Raw genomic sequence first — 27,221 nt, 5'->3', positions numbered from 1 at the left:
TATATATATGATGAGTATATTGCTTTTATTTTTTAGAACATTTTAAAAAATTACCTTCAAGGGGTTGATCAATCATTGATGAAAAAATTTTAAATACTTCTTTACTACTATTTTTTCACTTGATTCATTAGATTACAATGTACTTTTTGTATTTTTTGTCCAAAGCATATGGAAATTAGGTAAAATATATTTTAGTGAGCTAATAGCCTAAATTGTATTTAAGTAATATCATTGCCAACATGGAATTTATACTCAATGTCTAGTCATCTTCAGTAGAACTCAGTGTGGTAGTGGCCTTTCTACCTTCTTGCATTCCAAAACCATTAGACCCACAAAAGGCAGTCTTTATCAACCCCAACAAATGACTAAACAATGGCAGTCTTTATGCCTGAACATTTCAACGTTATCTTTATTCTGAACTGGAAAATAGTGCTTCACAATTCTGCACATTAGAAAGGGAAATGGGGCAACATAGAACACAGGAGATCCACTTTACCTGAGACTCAGTAGATGACACTTGCTTATTGTATAAAGAAGCAGCTATTTGTGCATGAGTGAGAATGAGACCCAGAGGGCATGAAGGAGAGAGAGCTGTATCTCAAATTTGTGTTGTCTTAGCACTCCCAGATAGTCTATTTTGATGACTCGATAGGTCAGTTGAATCAACCTGCTGTGTCAATTTAGCCAAACAGGTGGTAGAATATTTCACACCTCATTGAGTCAGCTATTTTTTGGCTTAATTGATGGGCATTAATTATTTGTTTTCGTGTATTATAGACAGGTTTTCACATCCTCTTGACCATGGGGTGTGACACTTATACAAGACACATTTCCTAGCTCAAAACTACAAGGTTTTGGTTGAGGACTATAATACACTGCATAAGAGATGATAGGAGGTTGTCACCTAGTATACCCTGATGTTAAAACAACTCAATATAAAAACACCCAAGAAGATGTTATCAGGATGGGCAGAAATTTTTATAGTCCATAGAAATCATTTTAATTTTTTTGAGATTATACAGCCATCAAACTGAGTCGGGACCTGGATCCTGGATTCTCAGTGGTACACAGTAAGGCTCTTTTTACAAGTAAGCCATTGGGACAGCTATGCAGCTTTTAGATGCAACCACTGGAGGGTGTTTGACTTTCATTCTTCCTTCCTGAAGAAGGAAATTCATGTTCTCTGAATTCCGATTTGCGAGTATAACCTGCAGCCATTCTTAAAAGGGCCCTTTGACAATTTTTTCTTTTCCATCAACATTTCAGAGCTGGCTGAGCAGTCACCGTGTCACGATTAACGAGTTTTTCCTTGGCATTTTTAGCACGCATTCAGGAAGTCGATGAAGTATATGAATAATATACTTGATTTACACATGAATGACAGAGTAGAACATTTTGGACTTGGTGTATGTGTGTTATTAAAGAAGCTTCTGTGGTCTGTATTTGCAGCCATTGGTACAGATTTAACAGGTTATGCTATATAAATATAGACACATTCCTGTGGGGGAGGGAAACCTAGTTACAATATTATAAGCTATGTTTGTCCCTCACATCTCATTTAAAATATGTTGACCCAAGACTACTCCTTCATCCAAAAACTAGCAATGAGGCCTTTGAGGATTGTGAAAGCAGACTTCATGATATTCTTGATCTACAACAATAATTTTCTATGAATCAAATTAATGAAGTCTATGACTTAAACCCATTCATGTTTAATGCCTTCACTTCGGATGTATCTTCAGTTGCTTTTGTACTACTCGCGTGATATTCCAACCCAAATTCACACAAACCTTTCCAATGCAGTTCCAATACAGTTTCAAAAGTACATGAACGGATCTCCCTTCACACCCTGCTCTCTCTCTCTCACACTTTCTCCCTCTGTCTCCCAGGAGTTCTCAAAAAGCTTCAATACAAACATGTCACTTTACAAGGGAAGGTGGAAGTGTCTGTACCCTTCTCACATGGCCTACTAGGGAAGTGTCCTTTGGTCATCTTGAACCATCAGAGATGGGAAGATTTGACATAAGTGTGTTCCCTAAATGCTAAAACTAAGTCCTCAGATCTGGACTTTTTTTTTTTTTTCCTGGCAGTGACCTACCTTTCCGTTTTTGAGCCTGTAGCCAGGATCTTTCTCATGTTTTCTCAGGTTTGGTGCCTGAATGTGGCAAGAATTCCTACTTTCCAGTAAAAGTTTGGTCTGTCTCTTCCCAGGCTAGAAACATCTGTCCTGAGGATAGCAAAAGCAACTTTGTTGCCAACAGGCGTCTGAATGTCAGAAGTGACAGGCAACCAAAAGAAAGCCAGATAGAAAACACCCTACTCAAACTGCCTGGAGACACAAACTTGAGAAGTAGAGATTTTCTCACCCCTGCAGCTGCTGGGTTTTGTGGTATAAAATACTCTACACAGAGCACATTGTGTTCATGGGGCCTAGTGGATCCTTGAGGAATGAACAGATGTGCTCTGAAGCTGACATGTGAGCAACAGAACCCAGCTGTGCAACTGAGATCTTGAGATTGGGGACGTTTTTGGATGAGTACCACTTAGGCTCTTGAGCCCATCTTATCTCAGTGTTTCTGCAGAGATTAAAAAACAAAAATATAAAAGTTTATTAAATTGGGCTGAGGGCCATTAATCATGGTGAGAAAATAACATTCTAAGACTAAAAGTAGAAACAACCCAATCCTATAGCTTTTATTTGCCTTTATTAACAATTATAAATTGAGCCACTTCTGGATGAAGCTTTAGGAAAATGTGTAGATATCTAAGTGGACTTTGAAGAGAAAAAATCCTTCAAGGGCTTTAACCACAATTTCCCCTTTATTCATAGGAAGACTGTGGAGTTCTCTGTGTGAGTTATTCATGTATTATTGCATCCAATAAAGATACTGGTAAACTAAAAATACTATCATGCATATGGTTGATCAGCCATGTCTGCTGAAATTATATTTATGAGTTTGGCCTCAAGTATCAAATTATCTTTCTGTTTGTTTTCATGCTCAATTTTTCCGTGAATTTCTCTCATGCAAGAGTCCTAGAACTCCTTCAGTGATTTAAGGGAAAAATATATAATGTCTGATTACATTCTTGCATTTGCTAGACTTTCCTCACTAGTCTAATCGTCAGTTCTTTAATGCCTAGCACTAGCCATGTGATTGTGCTGACAATGAAATGACAAATGACTGGAGAATACATCTGGTGTCAGATGATCCCTAGTCACTTCTGAAGTGAGGCATGCAAAAAACATTTTTGTACATGGATCTGTAAGTACTCATTGCCAATAGTTCCTCTAATAGCTGGACATATTGGACACCATTCAAGTAAATTGTCCTCCGGGAGTAATAAAATCCTTTTCCAGGCAATCTGACGTCTGTGACCTAAAAAGTGTGAGGCAAGGGTGACATGAACAACCATGGAAATTTAACACATTGTGTGCAATTTACTCCCATGGAATAAAATTAGATATGCCCACTATTCCCTTTATGTTAGAGTCAAGAGAGAGGGAACTGTACTCCAATGTGCCAAGGAATGTACTGAAGTCAATGGACTAAGATGTCTTATCAAAGTTTGAGGTAAAGGAATAACCCATTGTGTATAATTTCTATCAGGCAATCTACTGTTTGGGTGGCACAAGAAACAGGCACCTTTGAAAAAATAAAAGTCTAGAAGACCAGGATAAAAGTGTAATAAGTACCAAAGGAACCCCAGAAAAGACTGTATGAGAAGCAAATTGTCTTGTTCCATATTTACTAAGATTGCTCTGATTGGAATTGGTATATCTACAGGTTTCTAGGGCATGAGGTTAATGGAGAAAAGAGGAGGGGAAAGTCATTTTTCAGACTCTTTTTTTGCTATTCTCTACATTATCTTTCTTTCGATATTCTCCAAATGTGTTCCATTAACCTACCTCTACTGTTGAAGAGGTCAAGAGAGAAGAGAAATAATTTAGAGATGTGGAAATCCCTGAGTATATTCTGCCCACTATCACTCTTTCCTGCCCACCCACAGCTGAAATACATAGCCACAGTAAAGGATTCACTACCAGAAATATAGCCTCGGAAAAAAAAAACTGTAAATAAATATAATTCCCTGCAGTCACAAGGTCTAAGCACATCCATGTGAACTGTTGATCAACCTATATTAATCAGAATTCATTAGAACAAAACTCCTGCTAAAAAAATGTAGCCCAGCAACATATCTGTGAATTATCAAGCCAAGAACTTGGAGAGAGTGGGGACAGGGAAGGTTTGTGTAGGGTAAGTAATATAACACATTGTTTAGGAAGCTACCTCCTTCCCTCACACACACCTGGCTAAATAAAAATTTTGTAGCCTCAATCTTTGTGGCAGATTGTACAGACAGAATCTCAACATTTGCCAGAGGCAGAATCAAGACGCAAAAGCTTTAGCAACATCAGCCAAGATAAAGAGTCAGGTTGTCAACCTATGTAATTCTTTCAGTTGGTTAGTATTGAGCATCATTATTTAAAACGCAGATAGTATTTTCAGTGAGACCACATCATAAAATACCTCACTGTAAGCCTCTAGTTATACCCGAGGTCTAACATTTTTTCCAAATATTAGAATATAATGCTGAATAATACATTTTTCTTTGATCCATGAAAAACCTATATTATATTTGCTGGTTTCCCCACACCAGCAATAGGAGGGGCTCCATCTCAGTAACTGTCAGAAATTAAGTCTTGATTTTAAGTCTTGATATATTAACCCATGTGTTTTATAAGTATCATTGTTGATAGCTGTCAATTAGCTAATGTTCACCAAAAATTAGTGGAGTATTATCTGTTTTGAAGCATCCTGTGTCACCCTAATGATTTGTCTGTTTAACTGATAGTGGATGTACATAGTTGTGGGTGTAAGCATATTGAATTACTATTATTACTATTGGTAGTGAATTAAGCCCTTGGCTGCAGGATAAGTATTTGCCTTTTGATATTTTTAATATGCTAATTGCCCCAATAATAACCCTGACATAAGTGGAAGTGTCAATACAAAAAGTAATTTACAGGTAGCTAGTTGATTAATTTGATAAATCAGATGGCTAGTAGGCAATAGCAAGACCACATGGAAATTCATAGAGTGTTTTTCTCTCTTGTCCTTCTGCCCACATCTGCAGCAGGTTCAGAGCCTGAGATTTAGAGGATACTGAGTTATTTTGGAAATATATGTATACACACACACACACACACACACACACACACACACACATATATGATTAGAAACAATATATTGAGACTGCCATTCTTCCTCCTTCTATTTTGTTGCTTTATTTCTTCCTTCAGTTTGTTTGTTTGTTTGTTTGTTTGCTTTGCTTTGTTAATAAATGTCCTATTTTCAAGTCACTTTTGCAGCTAGAATCCTACTTTTCTAAATGCACTGGAATGTTGGTTTATACAACTGTCTTGAAAGTGATTTTAAAATTGACTTTGCTTTGCTTTTAATATGGTTTTAGGTAGTCACTTTCTGTGTGTCTTACAAATACTGGTGCTACTGGCATGCCTTCACTTACTTCTCCAATAAAAATACATCTTAAGGAGGGCCTAGTGACAATGCATTTTCTTTTAGAATATTTTTCTAACTTTCTGTCAACTCCCAATATAGACAAAAGGAAAATATTTTTTGCAAGTGCACTTATAATGTGAACAATGAATTTATACCAACTTAAGCACACCCATCAAAACAATGTTCAAGGGGAAATTTTCTTTACAAATATGTCAAGTGTAATTAGCTTTATTTCATGTCTGATAATCTGGTATAGTTTCACAGCCTTGTCTATAGAAACAGAAGGCCATCAGACACAACCCCCTTTTTCTGTCATCATAAGTTACTTCAAACTTTGTGAAGAAATAATGACCTTTCATTTAAGGGATGTTTTATATTTTTATATGAAAAAAGAGCCTTTTATGTGATTCCTGCTATTCAGTTTTGCCTGAACAAGTCAGGGCAAGATTTAGTGAATTTTCATATGTGCTGTGGATTTAGTGATTTTCATTTTTTTGGAAAAAAAAACCTTTTCTTTATTATCTCTTCATGGTAGCAAGCTTTTTAAAATGGTTTCTGATGGTTTCTAAAATGTCTCCCACAAAGCCACAGCCCTACCATGGCAAACACCACTGCCTGTCAGAGTATACCCTAGCTATGGACGAGCAATGTTTTAACATGATACCTGTTTCTACTTAGTTTATTTAGAACTTTTCCAAACCTACACACCCCAATTGGTCTCTAATTCAGGGACAGCAGACTTTCTGTAAAGGGCCAGATAGTAAATATTTTAGGCTTTGTGGGTTATATATGGCCTCTGTTGCTGTTGCTGCTGCTTCTCCTCCACCACCTTCCCCCACCCTCGCACTTCTTTTTACAACCTTTAAGCATATTTTAAAAATTGTTATTAGCTCACAGGCCATACAAAAACAGGACATGGTCCTAATGGATAAAGTTCTAATTCAGTCATTGGATGCAGACATGCAACCCCGGGGTAAGGGAGAAATAATTTTGAGCACTTGTGCATAGAAGCCAGCAATAACTCCATGGCTAAAGATTAGCAAGTAAAAAATATTAACTCTATCTGTTTGGCTTGTTGCTAATTTACTTATATTTTCCATGATGGCTAGGTCCTTGTTTTTTTTTCCCAAAGGTAAAGAGAAAGACAAAAAGACTTAGCAAGGAAGGGAGGGAGAGAAGAGGCACAGGGAGATAGGCACGAGAAGAGGGAGATTAAGAGAGGGAAAGTCAGAAAGAGTGAGAAATTAACCAAAGAGGGTGGTAAAAGGAAAAGAGGGAGATAGGGCAGAAAAAGAAAAATAAATAAATAAGGGAGCAAGAGAGAGGAGTAGAGAGGAGCAAAAGGGGTCAGGGGGAGAAAAGCAAAACAGAGACAGAAAAACAGAGGGAGAGCCAGAATACGGAAGCTAGGGCACAGTCTCTCCTTCTTTTCCTTAGAGCCAGGCAGATCTTAGAGGCACCTCCCCAGCTGCTTTCAAACATTGAGGTTGCTGCCCAGCCACTGATCACCATCCCAAGATGTGAAATGTGGGCTTCACATCTGAAAACTTCCACTTGGTTTTTCACCAAGTGAAATGGAATATGAAATTCAGGGCCCAAGAAAATGGCTCATGTTTTCTTTGGGACATTTGGGCTGTGTCTACCCAGGGAACATTTTGATGTACTGACTGACTGACTCCAGTGCATATGATTAATGTATATATAGGGCAAACCAGGATAATTCAGACCTTTTTTTCTTCCACAGGAGGTTTTCAGCCGGAATAATCTGGATGGTTGCCTCAACTCTCCACTAGGCTTTGCCAGGATAAGCACAGAGAGTGTAGTATGCAGGAGACAGGGACCACTCCCTCTTTCCAAGGTTCCCTTCAACACCCACACCCTGTACAGCTGAACATAGTGGGATCTCTCTTGACAGGCATTCCTTCTGGGGGCAAAAGCAAATTCTGTCTAACGAAATCTCTAAGAAGCTCCCCCAAACTCTAAATGTTGCACCCTGTTTAGCTGTCAAATGGCAAAATATAATTGACAGGTGAAGTAGGAGAACCATACTAACTTGAAAAATTATACCCTGTTCTCTTCCCCATTCAAGAAAGAGGATAGCAGAGCCAAAGCTCATGAGTTCTCACTCAAAATAATTAGTATGTATGTGTATATTTTTTCTAATGACTGTGAACGCCTGGGTTGTCATTTTTTTTCTTTAAGTAGATAGACATAAGTATAGCTATAACTTCTGTTTTTAAAAGTATAGTTTAAAAAGTAAATTAAACTATATCTCATCACACAGAAAGAGTGTTTTTTATAGAGGTATAGTTTATGTTACAGATGTGCTCCTGAAAAGGTTTGTGCAGATCAATTTTTTTTAAAAAACTAAATGAAAAGCTTTAATTAATGAGGTAAGGATATTAATTGGAATAAGTCCTTGATAAATTATTCTGTAAAGAATTACTTTATAAAATTAACAATTAACTCATAATTTACCAGTAAAACTGCATTTTCATGGACTCTTGCACTTATACCATGATTCTGGGTTTGGGTTTTATTTTGCTTTGTTTTGAGGAAAGGTGAAAAGAATAATGGGAAAGATGCATGATAGTTTATTTTACTGTATCTTACAGATCCAACTTCTAATGATGAAGCTTCCCACATAACTTCTTTCTTTTTGGGAGCAGAAAGAAAGGAAGAAAATGAAGAGTCAGAACTGTTGATACATTGGGATAATATTTTTCCACTCTATTGAAACTTTCTACCTTTTCTTCCATTCTATTTCAGCAGTTCTCTAAATGATAATTACCGAGTGATAACTTCCCCATTGTTACGTGTGTAGTGTTTTTGTTTTGTTACATTTTTTTTGTTTTTTGTTTTTTGCAAATTTGAATGCTGATTTTCCCCCTGAATACATAATTCCTAAAATAAAATGCTTGAAATTCTTAAAAAGTTCTTTTCCCACTTAGAAGTTGCTTTATCCCTTCAGATACAGCCATTGTAACTACTGCATGAGAAAGCCCTAAAATGTATTAAGTAAAAACCAAAACAACAGTAACAATGAATTGTAAAATGGGCAATTGTAAAATGGGCAAAATTGTATCTCTTAAAAATTTCTTTGTTTTTCTGTAGGGTGTGTAGAAAGTTTGCTCATTTTCACTTGTGAAAGAGTGCTTGCTGCCAAGTGGTGGAAATAAAACCCTGGAAAAGAGAGATCATCTGTAAAATATGAATCTGTAAAAGAAGTTTCTCTTTTCAAATGGCTTGTACTGGGCTATTTGGTGGCCCCACACTATGTATTGGACATGACTCCTTGAAAGTAGTCTGTAACCTTGGGCAGATTTGCAGTGACCAATGTTGCTATGCTTCTGTAAGCTCTGCTTCTGCTAGAGGGCACTGTACATTAGATAAGGCCTTGTGCTCTGCTTAGTAAAGACAGCTCTCTGTTGCAGCACCTGTGTCCAAGTCTCCATTTGTTAACACATGTGTGTGTTTCCTTTTTTGGCAGATAAGTCTTTGGGAGGCATGATTGCAAAAGGATTATTCCACGGGATAAATAAATTGAGTTAGTTGAGTGTTTTTCTACCATGAAAGGGACATAACATATTAACTTTACTCTCAGAATTGCTCCACAAAGTAGGACAAAGACTTCTCAGTTGATAAGAGTCCTCTTCCTTTACTGTTCATTCCACACCATCCCCCACCTCCAACCCTACTTTGAACAAAGAGCAGCTGGTTCAAATTAAACTCTTGGGTGCAAGCACACCACTGCCCTATCTCTGGGTTTGAAGGGCAAAATGGAGAACCTAAGGTTGCAAATAACAGAAGGTATTCTGAGAAACAAGCTATGATTTTACTTGAGATTTTCCACCATCTCTATCACAATTATTTTCGAGGTGGTTCGTATACATAGACCCCCTACTCTTTTCATAGTTGAAAACTAGGGGAAAGCAAAACAAACCCATAAATATAGTGACTCTTCAGTCATTAAAAAGCTCCAGTTCTCTTTTTATCAACTTGTTGATTGCTCATTCCCTTAGAATACTAGCCAGGCAGCCTGCCTTAAATGAAATGATTGAATAAATAAAAATAACTGAAATACACCTAAGCTCCAAAGAAGTCAGAATTTATATTAGCCAACAGAATACTGGAAGTAATGATGAGGGGAAAGAAAATTAGTATTTTGAGCTCTTTTTTTCCTTCTTTTTTTATTATTTTGAAGGAAATAGGCTATCTGAATGTGCAATACACCAAAGAAAATGTGATGTACCTTAGTGAAAACTGGATCTTTGCTATACTAAAGTGCAAACCTAATGCTTAAAGACTAGAAATGTCTTTGTTTTACTCTTTCTCTCTTTCTGTGATTTGTAGCATACATTGAAGATCTCACAAGATGTGTTGAGCAAAGCAGAAGACTTATTATCGTGTTAACTCCAGACTATATTCTCAGACGAGGATGGAGTATTTTCGAATTGGAAAGCAGACTCCATAACATGCTAGTCAGTGGAGAAATCAAAGTGATTTTGATTGAGTGTACAGAATTAAAAGGAAAGGTGAATTGCCAGGAAGTGGAATCACTAAAGCACAACATCAAACGTCTGTCCCTGATCAAGTGGAAGGGACCCAAAAGCAGCAGATTAAATTCTAAGTTTTGGAAGCACTTAGTATATGAAATGCCCATCAAGAAAAAAGAAATGCTTTCTCGGTGCAATGTTCTGGACTCTGCAGAACAAGGACTTTTTGGAGAACTCCAGCCTATACCCTCTATTGCCATGACCAGTACCTCAGCTTCTCTGGTGTCAACTCAAGCTGATCTCCCTAATTTCCACCATTCAGATTCAATGCAAATGAGGCACTGTTGCAGAGGTTATAAACATGAGATGCCAACGACCACCTTGCCAGTACCTTCCTTAGGTAATCACCATACTTATTATAACCTGCCTCTGACGCTACTCAATGGACAACTACCCCTTAATAACTCCCTGAGGGATACCCAGGAATTTCACAGAAACAGTTCCCTGCTACCTTTATCATCCAACGAGCTTAGCTTCACCAGTGATATTTGGTAGTGAAAAATCTGAAGTCCTCAGAACAGCTATGTGAGCAAACAGAATTTCTGCTATACCAAGCATAAAGTACACCTAATGACATCGAGGTGCTGAAAAAGTGTTTGAAGAAAAAGGCACAGAAATCACTTTTGTACTTCAATTTTTTGTTTACATTTTCAGAATAGTGGGGGAGAGGGGGAAGGACCTGCTTTTGTAGTATAGTACTTTGTTGCAATGTACAGTTTTAATTTCTCGCTGGAAGGAAAACAAAAAAATAAACAAACAAACAAAAAACCCTTCAATTCTATTGTTTTAGAGTAGATTTTATGATACCATTGGATGGCAAGCTTAGTAATGAACTATCTTCCACATATTTATGAATATATCAGTACTTACATGGTATTTGAAATAGGGACAACTTAAAGGCTTTGGCTGAATTTGAAAATGCTGAACTATGTTTAAGAGGAAAGGAAAACTTCTATAGAGTAACTGAAAAATCAGGAATTATCAAGAAAGAAGTGTTGAGGCACTAAAATTGGAAGATTGTTTGTAGAGGAAGATCAGTTACGGAAATGTTTAGAACTTCTTCAACATAATGGACAACTTCCGTAGACTAAATCAACAGCTCATAATGACAGATTTTAGTTTTATTAGGCAAGCACATCTTCTGTAGGCAAATTGGTAGGTAGGTAAACAATGTGCATTTCTTAAGCAAATGAATCGTCAGGCATTCTTTTAGAATGACTTTGAATAACCCTTATGGCTTTCTAGCCTATTTCAAAAATTTTACACATGGGAAAACCATTTTAAGGTGAACATTTTATTGTTTGCTAACAAATTCACATTTGAATTGTTTTCCTAAATAATTTCTTCACCTGCTATAAGCTTTCTATGAAGATGTGAGCATCGTCCTACTTTTTTTGAGAGTCATTGGAGTTTGACTTTAAATAAATATTGACTGCAAGTGTCAGCAGTACAAAAGAAGTAAAACAACAATAATCACAGATGAAATGCTAAATAATTCAAGTTTACTAATGATAGAGCAGAAATTACAGTGACTCTTATCTGAAATGTAGTTGTGAAACAGACTATTCTGTACATGTACAGTATCTGCGTGGCCATGTGTGCAAAGCTCCTGCAGAAGTGTCTCTATGCCTGGTCTTTCAGAGAGTGTATTTTATAAACTAAACATCTTCACCCTCACTTTGTGACTGTGACTGTACCATACCAGAAAATCCCTGTGAATAATCTAAAATATTACGAATTTGCTATAAGGAATGTTCCCCTCTTCTAGGCTTTATTGTGGATTACTACTTTATGTTCTTTCCAATTAATCCACTTTGGTGTCTTCTCTACCAAGATGCCTGTGGAGGTCAAGTGTTAATCAAGATTGATTCTGGCATTTTGAAAAATATTTCTTAAATCATGTTTTGGACAAATATAAACAAAGAAACGTCCACAGTATGTAAAAATTAATTTGCCCAGCCATTGTAATCATGAAACTCAAATGTGTAAGAGAACATTAGATAATGTGTTTTGATTATTTCTTTCAACCTCTTTATATTATTGACTCCCTGTGATCCATGGATTTTGTTAAAAATATTTGTTTCTCTGTTGCTTTTCTATAACCAGCTGCTCAAGAAGTACATCATGCACCAACAGTATCAGAAAGCTTAGCAGTGATACGTGTTCATTTCAAAGTGGGACAATTAGTTGCTCCTTTGAAAATCCTATTCAACACATACAGCTGTTTCATAGGTGTATTTTTTTTTCAACTGAGAAAGGTGATTTTGCTTCTGTAAAAACTATAGGTATTTCAAAATGGCAATTTATCAATTTTGAACTATTTCCAAAGTATTATAAAGTTGTATTTGCTCTCATTGTTCTTTAATGATATGTGTAATTAATAAGTTAATAACTTGCATGAAATGAATAGTATATGCTTAAGTGACCAATTGTACTTTTTTATTATTTTGTTTTTCATAGAAGTCTAGATGAATACAAATAGAATGTTGAGTGGTATTTTTAAACTAATAGTTCTGTATTGAGCATGCCAGTTCTGAAAATATAACATGGGTCTCTCTGCTTCCTTTATTTACAATGATTAAACATGGGTAGCAATTTGAGTTGGCTGGCCACAATGTGTCCTTTCACTACTAGTAGGTACTCAAAAACAGAGCATTCACACTTGTGCTGGGGAACTTGACAAGAAACCTTTTCTACCATTTTCAGGAACCACTGTGTACACTATCTATAAAAAATTATTTCTAGATGGCAATTTAAATTGTGATTTTCATCTGAGATTTTTCAAAGATATAGCCCATAAGAATACAATAAGTACTTAGTCTAGAATATGATGATGTATTCTTCCAGTTTCTTTCACAGTGGAAAAATTTTTTCTTCTCCATTTTCCACTGAAATGGATTTTGGAAATTTAGAAAAATACTGGTGCAACTAGTTCCCATATATTCATAACAAATTTGTTTAGATCATCCCTCAACAGTACACATACTTGTTTAAATTGAGGCTATTTTAAAGTGAAAAATTCTAAAAATGTCAGAAATTATGAGACAAATGATAAATGCACAAAAGAAATAGATCCATAGGAAATGAAACCTCATTACAAATAAACAGTGCTCAGGGAGATGGACAACATGTACATGGTTTTAATTTGACAAAACATGAAATCTGGAAAGTTTGCTATACTATGGGCTCCAATCTAACTATTGAGACTCAAGTATAGATGGATGGTTCCTGAATGGAAGTAAGAAGGTATCTCTCCTCACCCCTTGTAAGCCTTAATTGAATTAGATCCAAATCTGTTCTGCTTTCAATCACTTTCATTTAAAAAATGGGTACAAAGACACTCGAGGGGTTCTGGTAAGCCTTGAACCCAAGGTAGCATCATGTGAAAAGATAATATTTTGTTTGAGGACTGGTGGTTAGCAGTCTGGTACTTAAAAGTAGAAAACAGCCTGCAATGAGAGGAGAAACAAATAAGTTATGAAAGAAAAGTTTAGAGAGGAGTTTCAGAAGACATGGAAATTAGTAGTATCCTCTGGGTTACCTCTGTGACAAGTTGGAAAATGGCAGGTGTGAGAAAGAAGGAAATTCTGCCAAGAAAAGGAAAGAGTCTCCCTGACACACTGGTGATTGAAGGACTTACAGGAGTACAGAAACTCTGGTTTTTAGCATTTACTGCACTTTTTTTTTATGTTTTAAATAAATTGGTTGGTTTCACCCAGTGTTTTCTAGAAAATTAAGTAACGACCAAGGGAAATATCCTGAAAATTGCACATATAAATCTTTACACTCCTTGTATTCATTTCCCAAGGTGTGGTAGTGAACTGATAAAAACAGAGTGAAGTTAAGACAGAAAATAGTTCCACAGTGAGCAGTTAAGTTTGAACACTTGCAGTTTTTGCTGATCTTTTCTGGGAGGGAATTTATGTTGAAAATAGTCTGGCTCAAATTCCTCTATTACTCATGAATTTTTGTTCTAGGATGTTTGACAGGAGGTCACAGTGTTGGACATTAACACTCTCTGATGAATTTATAGGGATGTTTGATAAACACTAAGCATTTGCTTCTGATGCTTTCACATCAAAATTACCTTTTTTAGAGCTGAAATCAGTCCTAAGCAATTTACGATGACTATTCAGCACTCTGCTTAATTACTGTGAGATCAGAACTTGTAAAATCACATACACCCATCTAAAATTGTCTTCCCAAATGCTCACTGCTGTTTGATCAACCAGATTTTCTCCAGATGGTACTAAAGGCAAACATGAATATTGATTGAGTGCCTCTATGTAATGTCCACTACATAAAGCATAATAGAATTTATTTTAAATTGAAGTACTTTTTTTCAAATAGTTTACACATCATATGCATGAAGAAAGGGGTATTTGCAAAACATATTCCAGTGTAGTAAAATTAATATTGTACATGCAGAGTAGATAAGTAAGGTGGAGTGATTCACTCCTGAATTATGCAAGAGATAAGTTTGGAATCGAGGGAAAAGTGATGAAGAATGGCAATTTCTCAAGGGCAGATAATAGCACATGTGAAACCTGAGGGGAAAATAAACAAGTCCTATTAACCTGATAATAAGCATATTTGGTGAGCAAGAGGAGAAATAAGTCTGGGAGGGAGGCTGGAAACTTCACCTGCTAGCATATGCAGAAAGAATTAGACAAGGGAGAGAATAGTGGCAGGCAGACCAGTTGGGAGGCAATTTTCGTAGTCCACATGCGAGGTGATAAAAAGTGGGAGGGTGGTGACGTGGATACTCTCAGAAAAAGGTAAACCTCAGGAGGAAGAGGAATAGGCAGGATGTGGTGATGTGAAAAGTGGAAAATGAAAACAAACAAGACAAAACAAGAATCAATAAAAATGTCGAAGGTCAACAAAGTTAGTTGCATCAAAAGAATTATTTTTTAGAGTATTAAACTTACCTTCTTAACTGAACATCTTGACACTAAGGACCAGAATAGAGACAATATAGCTGTAGGTATATTTGCCAATGGAGCAATCCCTGAACTGTTTGCAGGAGAGTAAAGTCAGGAAAGACAAAGTACTTCTGCAAATCTGCTTTGAAATCAATAATTGCATTCATCCCACTGAGTATAATTTCAGATCCACTAAGAACTGAAGAGGTTTGGTCCTTTAGGTCTCATCTTCTGATTCTATTTAAATACCTCACCTTACTTTGGAGTAAATAATTATGGTCTTAAAATAAAGGCATTGAGATCAAAATGGCGGTGGGAGGTGAACCTCTGTAAACCTCCCCTGGAATTCACAACTAATTGAATAACAATAACGACACAAAGGACTCCCTGCACAGCAGACAGGCAAGAAGAAGAGACCCACTACTGAATTCACCTAAAGGTGGGTGAATCTCGCGAGCAGGGGAGGAAGGGAAAAGAGAAGTGCGGAGACGGAGCTGTGCTGGCACAGGACGCAGACCTAGCTCAGTGCTCCGAGCTCGCTGCATCCCGGAACTACTGCAGCTGCAGGAGAGGGAAAAACTCGGGCTGCTAGGGCTCTGCGCATGGCCCACAGAGCTGAGAGAGTAGCATATAACACAGCTGAACCGAAAGTTCACAGCAAAGGCCTCGGAGAAAAGACTGAGGGAAGGAGTCTGAAAACGGTGGTTTAATCCCTCACTGCCAAGCAGAGAACGGAAGCCTTAGGCACTGAGACTAGCCGACCCTCCCTACCCTCCCAGAGCTCGCCCCGCACCAACCTGCCCGGTGCTAGAGCGGAACAGTAGCAGTGTCAGATCAAAAGAACAGAATATTTGCTATTCTGGGAACTGTGGACCACAGACACAGATTCGCAGCCCAACTAGTTCTGGCAAAAGGAGGGAGCTGTGGAAGCAGGACCAGCTGTGGAGGTGATCTCTGCCATTGCTCTGGGTCACCTCACACAACTCACCCTGCCCTGGCCCCACCTATCTGGGCGGATCCCTGCAGGAGTAAACAGAACTTATGAAACATACGAGCTCTGAATCTGGTGCAGGAAGAGCTTTGGAACTTCAAAAGCTCTCCGCATACCCACCTGGACACTGTGCCCTGTGACCCAGGCGAACTATTAACAGAGGAGAAGCGTGTTTCCCAGGGTATCCCCTCATTGTGTGAGAAGCTGAAATACTGCAGCGAAAACATAGCACCACCGTGTGAGAGAGAGAAAAAAGGCTGCAGTCAGAGGGAAAATAAAACATTCTACCAAGAAGTACTAGAAAACAAAAGAGAGACCTCTTCCAATTAACCTGTTGCTGAATCCACTCTTGTAGATGTGTAGGAAGAGAAATAATACAACAGTAATTGCCATGAATAACCAAGGCAACAAGACAGCTCAGAAAGAAAGTGAAAAGTCTCCAGAAAAGGAACTTAAACATATGGAAATATATGACTAAAATGACAGAGAATTCAAGATTGCACTTCTGAAAAAACTCAACGAGATGCAAGAAAACAAAGAAAGAAACACAGTTTAATGAACTCAGAAACACAATCAAAGAACAACAGGAGCATTTTACGAAAGAGATTGAAATTTTAAAAAAGAACCAAATAGAATTTCTGGACATTAACAACTCAATAGAAAAAATTAAGAATGAAATAACCAGCTTAGGTAATAGAGTTGACCAGATGGAGGGAAGAATCAGTGACATCGAAGATAGAAACCTGGAAATTACACAGATGGAAGAAGAAAGAGACTTGAGACTTAAAAGAAATGAAAGAACTCTACAAGAACTTTCTGACTCCATCAGAAAGAGCAATATAAGAATAATGGGCATACCAGGAGGAGAAGAAAGAGAGAAGGGAACAGAGAATATATTCAAACCAATTGTTGATGAGAACTTCCCAAACATGTGGACAGAACTGGATGCTCGAATCCAAGAAGCAAATAGAACACCTAATTACCTCAATCTCAACAGGCCTTCTCCAAGGAACATTGTATTGAAGCTGTCAAAAACCAACGACAAAGAAAGAATCCTCAAGGCAGCCGGGGTAAAGAAGACAGTAACCTACAAAGGAAAGCCCATGAGATTATCATCAGATTTTTCAGCAGAAACTCTACAAGTCAGGAGGGAGTGGAGCTAAATATTCAAACTATTGAAAGAGAGAAATTATTTGCCAAGAGCAATATATCCAGCAAAGATAAAGAGATATGAAGGAGGAATAAAGACCTTTCCAGACATACAGAAGCTGAGGGAATTTTCTAATACACGACCTACACTACAAGAAATACTAAAGAAGGCTATTCCATCACCATCAACAGGGAAAATTTGTGGCAACCAAAACATAAAAAGGGGAGAGTAAAGGTCTGAACAAGAATATGGCAATGGAGAAAGTAAGCGTGCGGAAGAAAATGGAATACTCTAAATATCAATCTGTACTTTACATAAACTTAAGGGTAACCACTCAAAAAAAAAATCCAGAACTGAAATATATACTGTTGTAAAAGAAGAAAAAGAGGGAAACTTCATAGAATACCAACACACAGAAAAAATAGACAACAACAAAAAGGCAAGGAAACAATGGAGACACAGCCTTACCAGAAAACTAAAGATAGAATGACAGGAAATCCTCATATATCAATAATCACTCTAAATGTAAATGAACTGAACTCACCAATGAAAAAGCACAGAGTAGCAGATTGGATCAAAAAACTGAAACCAACGATATGCTGTCTCCAAGAGACACATCTCAGCTACAAGGACAAGCATAGACTCAAAGTGAAAGGGTAGAAATTGACACTCCAAGCAAACGGTACTCAGAGAAAATCAGGTGTTGCCATGATGATATCAGATGAAACAGACTTCAGGGTGAAAAAATAACAAGAGACAAAGATGGTCATTTCATAAAGGTAAAGGGGACTATACAACAAGAAGACATAAAAGTCATCAATATTTATGCCCCCAATCAGGGAGCACCAAAATATACCAAGCAACTACTAAAAGAACTAAAGGGAGAAATTGACCAAAGGACAATTATACTAGGGGACTTAAATACATCATTGACAGCTATGCATAGACCATCCAAACTGAAAATAAATAATGAAAAAGCAGCCCTAAATGACACATTAGATGAAATGGACATAATTGACATATATAGAGCACTGCATCCTAAAACATCAGACTATATATTTTTTTCGAGTGTACATGGAACATTCTCAAGGATAGACGATATATTGGAACATAAAATCAGCCTCAGCAAATTTGAGAATATTGAAATCATACCAGGCATGTTCTTTGATCACAAGACTTTGAAATTGGATATCGAATGCAAACAGAAAGTGGGAAAATAACAAAAAATACATGGAGATTAAACAACATATTTTAAAGAACGACCGGGTCAAAGAAGAAATTAGAGGAGAGATCAAAAGACACATAGCAACAAATCACAATGAACATGCATTCTACCAAAATTTTTGGGATGCCATGAAAGCAGTTTTGAGAGGGAAATTTACAGCATTGCATGCCTATCTCAAGAAACCAGAAAAATCCCAAGTAAATAACCTCATGTTAAACCTTAAAGAACTAGAAAAAGAAGAACAAATGAAACCCAAGGTCAGCAGAAGAAAGGAAATAACAAAAATCAGAGCATAGCTAAATGAAAAAGAGAACAAAAAGACAATAGAAAAAGTTAATGTGACAAAGAGCTGGTTCTTTGAAAATATTAACAAAATTGATAAACCCTTGGCTAGAATCAGTAATATAAAAAGAGAGAAGACAGTAATTAACAAAATCAGAAATGAAAAAGGGGAAGTTATCACGTACACCATAGAAATACATAGGATCATCCAAGAATACTATGAAGGATTATATGCCACCAAATTCAATAACCTAGAAGAAATGGACAAGTTCTTAGAAGCATATAGCCTTAAAAGGCTGGACCATGAAGAACTTGAAAATCTAAACAGACCGATCACCAGTAACGAAATTGAATCAGTCATCCCAAACCTTCCCAAAAGCAAAAGTCCGGGACCAGATGGCTTCACTAGTGAATTCTACCAAACCTTCAAAGATGATCTAATACCAATCCTGCTCAAACTCTTCCAAAAAATTGAAGAAAAGGCAATACTCCCTGAGTCATTTTATGAGGCCAACATTACCCTGATACCAAAACCTGGTAAAGACAACACACACAAAAAAGAAAACTACAGACCAATATCTCTGATGAATACAGATGCAAAAATCCTAAACAAAATTCTAGCAAATCGAACACAACGATGCATTAAAAAGATTATTCCTCACGACCAAGTGGGGTTCATTCTTGGGGCAGAAAAATCGTTCAACCTCCACAAATCCATCAACGTGATACATCACGTAAACAAAATAAAGGACAAAAATCATATGATTCTATCAATTGATGCAGAAAAAGCATTTGACAAGATTGAACATCCATTTATGATTAAAACACTTAACAAAATAGGTATAGAAAGAAAATACCTTAACATGATAAAGGCCATATATGACAAGCCCTCAGCTAATCTAATAATTAATGGTGAAAAAGTGAAACCCTTTGGTCTACGTTCAGGAACGCGACAAGACTGTCCCCTATCACCTCTGCTTTTCTACATGGTGTTGGAAGTCCTTACCAGAGCAATCAGGCAAGAGAAATAAATAAAAGGAATCCAAATTTGGAATGAAGAAGTTAAATTATCACTCTTTGCAGATGACATGATGCTATATATAGAAAATCCTAAGGACTCCACCAAAAAAGCTATTAGAAACAATCAACGAATACAGTAAAGTTGCTGGCTACAAAATCAATGTATAAAAGTCCATTGCATTCCTATATACTAACAATAAAATCTCACAAAAAGAAAAAAAAAACACACAATTTCTTTTGCAATTGTAGCACAAAGAATAAAATACCTAGGAATAAACATAACCAAGGATGTGAAGGACCTATATGCTGAAAACTATAAGATGTTTTTGAAAGAAACAGAAGAAGACACAAATAAATGGAAAGACATTCTGTGCTCATGGATTGGAAGAATCAACATAGTTAAAATGGCCATATTACCCAAAGCAATATACAGATTTAATGCAATCGCTATCAAAATCCCAATGGCATTTTTTAAAGAAACAGAACAAAAAATCATCAGATTTGTTTGGAACCACAAAAGACCACGAATAGCCAAAGCAATCTTAAGAAAAAAGAACAATACTGGAGGTATCACACTGTCTGACTTTAGCTTGTAATACAGGGCTACAATAATCAAAAGAGCATGGTATTGGCAGAAAAACAGATACATAGACCAATGGAATAGAATTGAGAACCCAGAAATAAAATCACATAAATATGGACAGACAATTTTTGACAAAGAAGCTAAAAACATACAATGGAGGAAAGACAGCCTCTTCAATAAATGGTGCTGGGAGAATTGGATAGACACGTGCAAAATAATGAAACTGAACTGCTATCTGTCACCATGTACCAAAATTAATTCAAAATGGATCAAGACTTCAGCATAAGACCCGTCGCAAGAAACTGCATAGAAGAAAACATAGGTACTAAACTTAAGGACCTTGGGTTCAAAGAGTATTTTATGAATTTGACTCCAAAAGCAATGGAAGTAAAAGCTAAAATAAACGAATGAGACTATATGAAACTTAAAATCTTCTGCACAGCAAAAGAAACCATTGACAAAATAAAGAGGCAACCAACTGATTGGGAGAAGATTTTTGCAAACAGTGCCTCTGATAAGGGGCTAATATCCAAAATATACAGGGAACTTATGCAAGTGAAGAACAAAAAAACAAACAACCCTTTTGAAAAATGGTCAGAGGACCTGAAGAGGCGTTTCTCCAAAGAGGACATACAAATGGCAAATAGACATATGAAAAAATGCTCAACGTTACCAATCATCAGAGAAATGCAAATAAAAACCAATATGAGATATCACCTCACCCCAGTCAGAATGGCTATCATCAACAAGACAAATAGTAACAAGTATTGGAGAGGCTGTGGAGAAAAAAGAACCCTCATACACTGTTGGTGGGAATGCACACTGGTGCAGCCGCTATGGAAGGCATTGCTGAGGTTCCTCAAAAAATTACGAATAGAATTACCATATGACCCAGCAAGCCCTCTCCTGGGTATCTACCCAAAAAACCCGAAAACATTTATACATAAAGACACGTGTGCTCCAATGTTCATTGCAGCTTTGTTTACGGTGGCCAAGACAAGCAAACAACCAAAATATCCTTCGATAGATGAATGGATAAAGAAGTTGTGGTATATATACACAATGGAATACTATTCGGCATTAAGGAACGATGATATAGGAACATTTGTGACAACATGGATGGATCTTGAGATTATAATGCTAAGCGCAATAAGTCAGACAGAAAATTTGAGAACCATTTGATTTCACTGATATGTGGTATATAAAACTTAAAACAACAAAAGAACAAGACAAACAAATGAAAAACAAAAACTCATAGACACAGACTATGAGTTTAATGGTTACCAGACGATAAGGGGGGTGGGAGGGTTGGAGATGAAGGTAAGGGGGATCAAATGTATGGTGATGGAAGGAGAACTGACTCTGGGTGGTGAACACACAATGGGATTTACAGATGATGTAATAGAAAATTGTATACCTTAAATATATGGAATTTTGCTAACAATTGTCACCCCAATAAATTAAATATATATATAGTGATGGAAGGAGAACTAACTCTGAGTGGTGAACACACAATGGGATTTATAGATGATGTAATACAGAATTGTACACCTGAAATCTATGTAATTTTACTAACAATTGTCACTGCAATAAATTTAAAAAAAGAAAGAAAATAAAGGCATTGAACTTATTCAGTTATTGAGAACTTTAGGAGGCAGAGGTCTGGAGGGTTTGTCACCAGTTTTAACATAGAGAAACTGGACAAGGTTCACAAAGAACAAAATGAGATACGTTGGAGTGTGTTGGAGTGGTGGAAGGATGTGCAGAAAGTGTTCCTGTGAAGAACAATAAAGAATTGATAACTACATAAAATTTGAACACAAGGAACCAAATTTTCACCAAAATTGAAGGCAGAATGATTACAATCTTTAAAATTTGAATGAAACATTGTTAGTGGCATTGTATTAGTTAGAATATATAACTGTTGCTAAGGACAACAACCTAAATCCTGCATCTTAACAATAAAAATGTACTGCTTGCTCACATCACAGTCTAATGAGGATTGGATAGGTTTATGAAGAAAGCTGTCCTTCACAATCTTTTAGAGACAGGCTTTCTCTATTTTGTTTTTCTGATCTCTCCTAGGTCCAAGGAGTCCTCTCCATTCAGCTAGTAAATGGGTTTAAAAAAAGAAGGCATGGAGAATAGCATGGCATAAAATGGCCCATAGTATGTCCTACTCACATTCCAAGTAGTGGGGAGTGGGGCTTGGGACATGGGGGTAGGAAATATAGTCTAGCTGCTCGCCCATGAGAAAAAAGACATGGATTTTAGTGAACAAATGAAGATAGCCTCCATTAGTAAGCCATTCGTCATTCCATAATGTCATAGGATGAAACAAAAAATAGGCAGTACAGTTATAGGAAGGAGAGCCTTTAGTGTCTGAAGCAGAAAACACCAGAATGGATGAAGATCAGTGGCCATGACTTATACCTTTCTGTAGTCCAAGGACCCATAACAATCCTGGTCACAGAGCAGGTGCTCACATCACATTTCTTGATTAAACTGGACAAATGAATTTGGGAGCATCTGTGAAGTTTCAATTCATGGAGTTCTGAAAAATATGAGGGATATATTTTTTTCATCTCCTTCTTTCAGCAAGCAATATTTTTATTGTTCGCAATTTAAAAAAAAAAGAAAAAAAGAAAGAAAAAATGGATTAGATGACCTCTATACATCTTGTCTAGGTCGAAGTCTAGAATTGTAGAATTCTAAGTCAATTTGTGGTTGGAGATCAAAGTTTCTTAAGTATTTTGCCAGTCAAACGAATCATTCTTCCTCAGAGCATTCAGGCAATTTAGTTCTATGAGGCCACCCAATGTAGTTCATTGCTCCTAACCACATAGTCCTTTTTGTTAAATATACACTTTACGTGCTGACTTATTGCCTATAATAACATTGCCTTTCTTTTTTTGCATAAGGCACTTTAACATCTATAATTATCATTTTGGGTGGAAGAATAGGGATTGGATTAACCTCCTTTACTGGGCACAGGTTTGTGCAACAGTAGCAGTTCCACCAATGAATTCAGTATGCAGAAATATCCAAGTTTCTGTCCCCTTTTGACGTATTTTCTAGACAGCCAATACATTGTGAGCCTCTCCCACCACCACCACCACCTTCTTGATGCAGGGGATGTGAGAAAATGAACAGGAACAATGAGAATGTCATTCATTTCATCTTCGGAAAATTATTTAACTTTCTCTGCCTCTATTTCCTCACCTGTAAAATGGGGATAATGATAATAATACACACAGGGTTGTTGTGAACATAGGGAATTAATATATGTAATGTGTTTACAACAGTGTTTGACACAAAATAAGCACTATATGAGAATTATTATTATAATTATTTTTATATAAAAGTGGCACCACTGACCCACCATTCATGAGAAATTCATTTTTATTTTCATTTCCAAAGTGATGGAGATTGGCTATTCATTTCTTGCATGACTGCCTGTAAGACAAAGGACACTCACTTTCCAGACAGCTGGCTGAAGCTAGAGGTCTCGTGGTCATGGAACAGATCAGAACTAACTGGCCCATACAAGAAATAAACGTACAGTAACTTTGACCTCATTAGTAATGTGTTCTGAGCTAGACAAAAAACAGGACTCTCAGAACATGGATTATTCAGATTTGCTGTCCATGTTAATCAATGTCCCCAGATGATTGCTTGATATTCTCCTTCATTTTAGCGGGGTTTGCATAAGACAAAAACATCTGGATGAGAAGTGAAAAAATGCAGATGTTTAAGTCACATGATGGGAAACATCCAGATGTCTTAAATTTGGATTTGTCATTTTCTTTGTTTTAAAAGAAAGAGAAGCCAAAAGAAAAACTTCTACCATGGTTTAACTTTTTCCTTACCCTGGCTAAAATCAAGACAGTTTCTTGCAGAGAAATTTAAAATGCCCCAAAGCCGACTAGGAAGCTTGTTAATAATATCACTATAAGAACTGCATTTCAAACGGAGATTTTTTTTTCACTTAAAGAAGACATTTGATTCATGAGTATCATTTGTGAGAAGTGATTGCTTTTAGAGTGAGACAATATTTTGGATGAGTTGATAATAATGAACTCTCTGGGAAAATATGGCTGGGGTGATACCAACTGTAAAGGAGAATTGCTAAAGAAACACCTCAGAATTACGATTTCCTAAGGGTATCTGACATCAACCAAATGAGTAAGGAGCTAAGTCCAGAAAAATACATCTAAATCTTTTCTTCTGTTTATGAAACGACTGGATATTTGCTACCTGGAAACCAACGGAGAGCTGATATAGGCAAAAACAAAATAGGTAGTCATTTATGGAGTATGATTTGAAGGAAATCAAAATTCATGAGGAAGTTCCTGAAATGCCTATCATCAGTATTCTAAAATAATTTAAACTAGGTTAAATCATGATGTTCCCAGGGAGTTGACACAATCTGGCCTTTATGTGTCCAACAAACTCCTGTATCAGAAAGAAAAGCACATTTACGAGATACCGTATTAACACAGGTATAAACTCATGCAATTTTAAAACTGGATGGGTCCTTAAAGGTCATCTATTTCAAACCCTTTATTTTATTTTTGGAAAAACTGAGGCCCAGAAACCAAGTAACATGCTCAAGTGACAGAATACAGACACCTACGGTTATGAGGCAGTTGTTAGGTAAGTTTTGATAAAAATGGAAGGAGATAGAGACAGAAAGTAGGAAGGATTCTGGAATTCATGAAGGCACTGGGTACACAGGAATGCTGGGAATATGCTGAAGATAGGACTGTGAATTAGATGGACATCAAAGAGAAGACTCAACATGAGTGAGCTTCACCTATAAATAATTTTTTTAATATACACATTACTTAACACAAATAGCAGCCTTTTGCGATTATTCCATCTTCCACAGTGGTTAAAAATCATTGAGAAGGGTTGCCAGTTGGCTCGGTCGTTGGAGCGCGGTGCTCATAACACCAGGGTCACCGGTTCAATTCCCACATGGGCCAGTGAGAGACAATGGGCTTCAGCTTGGAGCTGAGCCACTGGTGGGTAGCCACTTGGCTCAGTGATTGGAGGCCAATGCTCATGAAACCAGGGTAACCAGTTCGATTCCCACATGGGCCAGTGAGCTGCACCCTCCACAACTAGATTGAATACAGTGACTTGACCTGGAACTGATGGGTCCTGGAAAAACACACTGTTCCCCAATATTCCCCGATATAAAAAGAATTTTAAAAAAATCATTGATTATAATGTTGTTTGAGACTTGGATCAGCTCACCTGACAGATAAAGATATAAAAGTGTAAGCCTTCCCCCAAAGACTCAAATAATACCTTGAAGGATGAAATTCAAGTTTGGGAAGTTGGTTTTCATTATTAGGTAGAGCACAACTACATAAGCACATGACAAACAAAACTACCTTCAGATTAAAGTGAGTCTTTCTTGGTTTCTAGTATTATCTTTGGCAATATGTGTGGAGAAAATACAAATCAACTGTTCTCAAATGCTTTGAAAGGCATGGATAAAAAAAGGGCAAATACTGTGCACACCTGGGTTTCCCCAAGTGGAGAAAACAGAGAGGAATTTTATGCTCAGAGTTCCCCACTCTTCTCAAAAGTACTCCCATATAATGAAGAAAAACTTAAATTAGGACACATCTTTTTTCAAGTATTAAGACCAAAATCCATATAATTGTTTACTGATTACAATTATCACATTATGTCCATTTTGTCTAACACAGTGGAAATCTATATGGGAATTAAAATGTGTGCATTAATGAGCAATATAGAATATCAATACATAATTCAACCATTACACTATACCCAACCATTTATCATTTCAATTTAAAAACAGTAATGCTGCCAGTGGAAACAGAAAACAAGTTGTCAGCATTTTTCTTGAGCATGATGGAACCACAAAGCCATAGACTAGGCAGTAAAATTTGTTTAAAAAGCTCAATGTTTCAAGACAAGCCAGATTGTTATGGGAGAAATACTGTAAACTACTCATCTAATTTATTTTGCACTGATGCCAATTCACATGAAATTAGCTTTATTGGGTTTAAAGATTTGTTTTTCCCTTTCCTTCCCTTCCCTTCCCTTCCCTTTCCTTCTCATCCCTTCCCTCCCTTCTCTTTCCTTTAAAGTAAGCAAACCCAGTTCTAAGCAACACTGTGAAGGATGAGGGTCATTGATCTCCCTTTTCATTTTCAATTACAGTTACAACCTAGGATGATTAAAATGGTGAAGCTAAGGCTAGACTTTGTTCCTTCATTTATGCCAGTTCTTTAAACTTTTTCTCTTCTTCTCTACCACTGGTTTATTTTAATCTCTTAAAACAAGGAAAGGGTCCTGATGAGTCATGCAACCCTTTTATTTTAAAGGTGGGGAAACTGAGACTCAGAAAGATTAAGTGACTTATCCAAAGCCAGAGAACTGTTTAGTGACAAAACTAAAACTGGAATCCAGGATTCTTAATTAATCCATCTTTCCACTATCCCAGTCAAGTTCTCAGCAATTCACAGACTGGATTCTTATAATATTTATCCATCCATCTAAATTTTCAGGTGAAGGGCAACCAATGTCTTGCCAATTCATATAACCTTAAATCTTTTATAACATCTTTATGTCACATGGATTCATTTGTAAGTTCCTAAAACATTTCATCAAATATACTACATATACAAAAGGACCAGAAAGAATCATGAAACTTCCTCCGCTACTACCACCACCACTACCACTTGTGTGGCAGAAGGCATATTAGTCTGGACTATGGAAGTTTCACTTACTCTTAAATTTGGTCTTCTTATCTCAAGCAAGTTGGAGATATTTTCTAGTTATTGCAAGACATTATTTGGATTCTACTATTCTGATTGAAATGAGTATTTGGATATGAAAAGCACTATGAGCACTAACTCTGGAGCCAGACCATCTGGATTCAAATTCCATATTTGATTTGCTGGCTATTTCACATGGGAGAAGTAGA

At 36.8% G+C, this 27,221-nt stretch overlaps 1 protein-coding gene across 1 annotated transcript in view; it reads left to right on the top strand.

Annotated features, from left to right (window-relative positions):
* IL1RAPL2 (interleukin 1 receptor accessory protein like 2) overlaps positions 1 to 12,678 on the top strand; it is a 760,470-nt gene extending 747,792 nt beyond the window's left edge. The window contains exon 9 of the mRNA XM_081043405.1: positions 9,876 to 12,678. Coding sequence (XP_080899531.1) covers positions 9,876 to 10,573 — 698 coding nt within the window. The 3' untranslated portion in view covers positions 10,574 to 12,678. The remainder of the gene's footprint in view (positions 1 to 9,875) is intronic.
* The last annotated feature ends 14,543 nt before the right edge of the window (positions 12,679 to 27,221 follow it).

This window comes from Rhinolophus hipposideros (genome assembly GCF_964194185.1).
Source record: "Rhinolophus hipposideros genome assembly, chromosome: X".
NCBI classification, from domain to species: domain Eukaryota; kingdom Metazoa; phylum Chordata; class Mammalia; order Chiroptera; family Rhinolophidae; genus Rhinolophus; species Rhinolophus hipposideros.
This window is presented reverse-complemented; position numbering and strand designations above follow the sequence as displayed.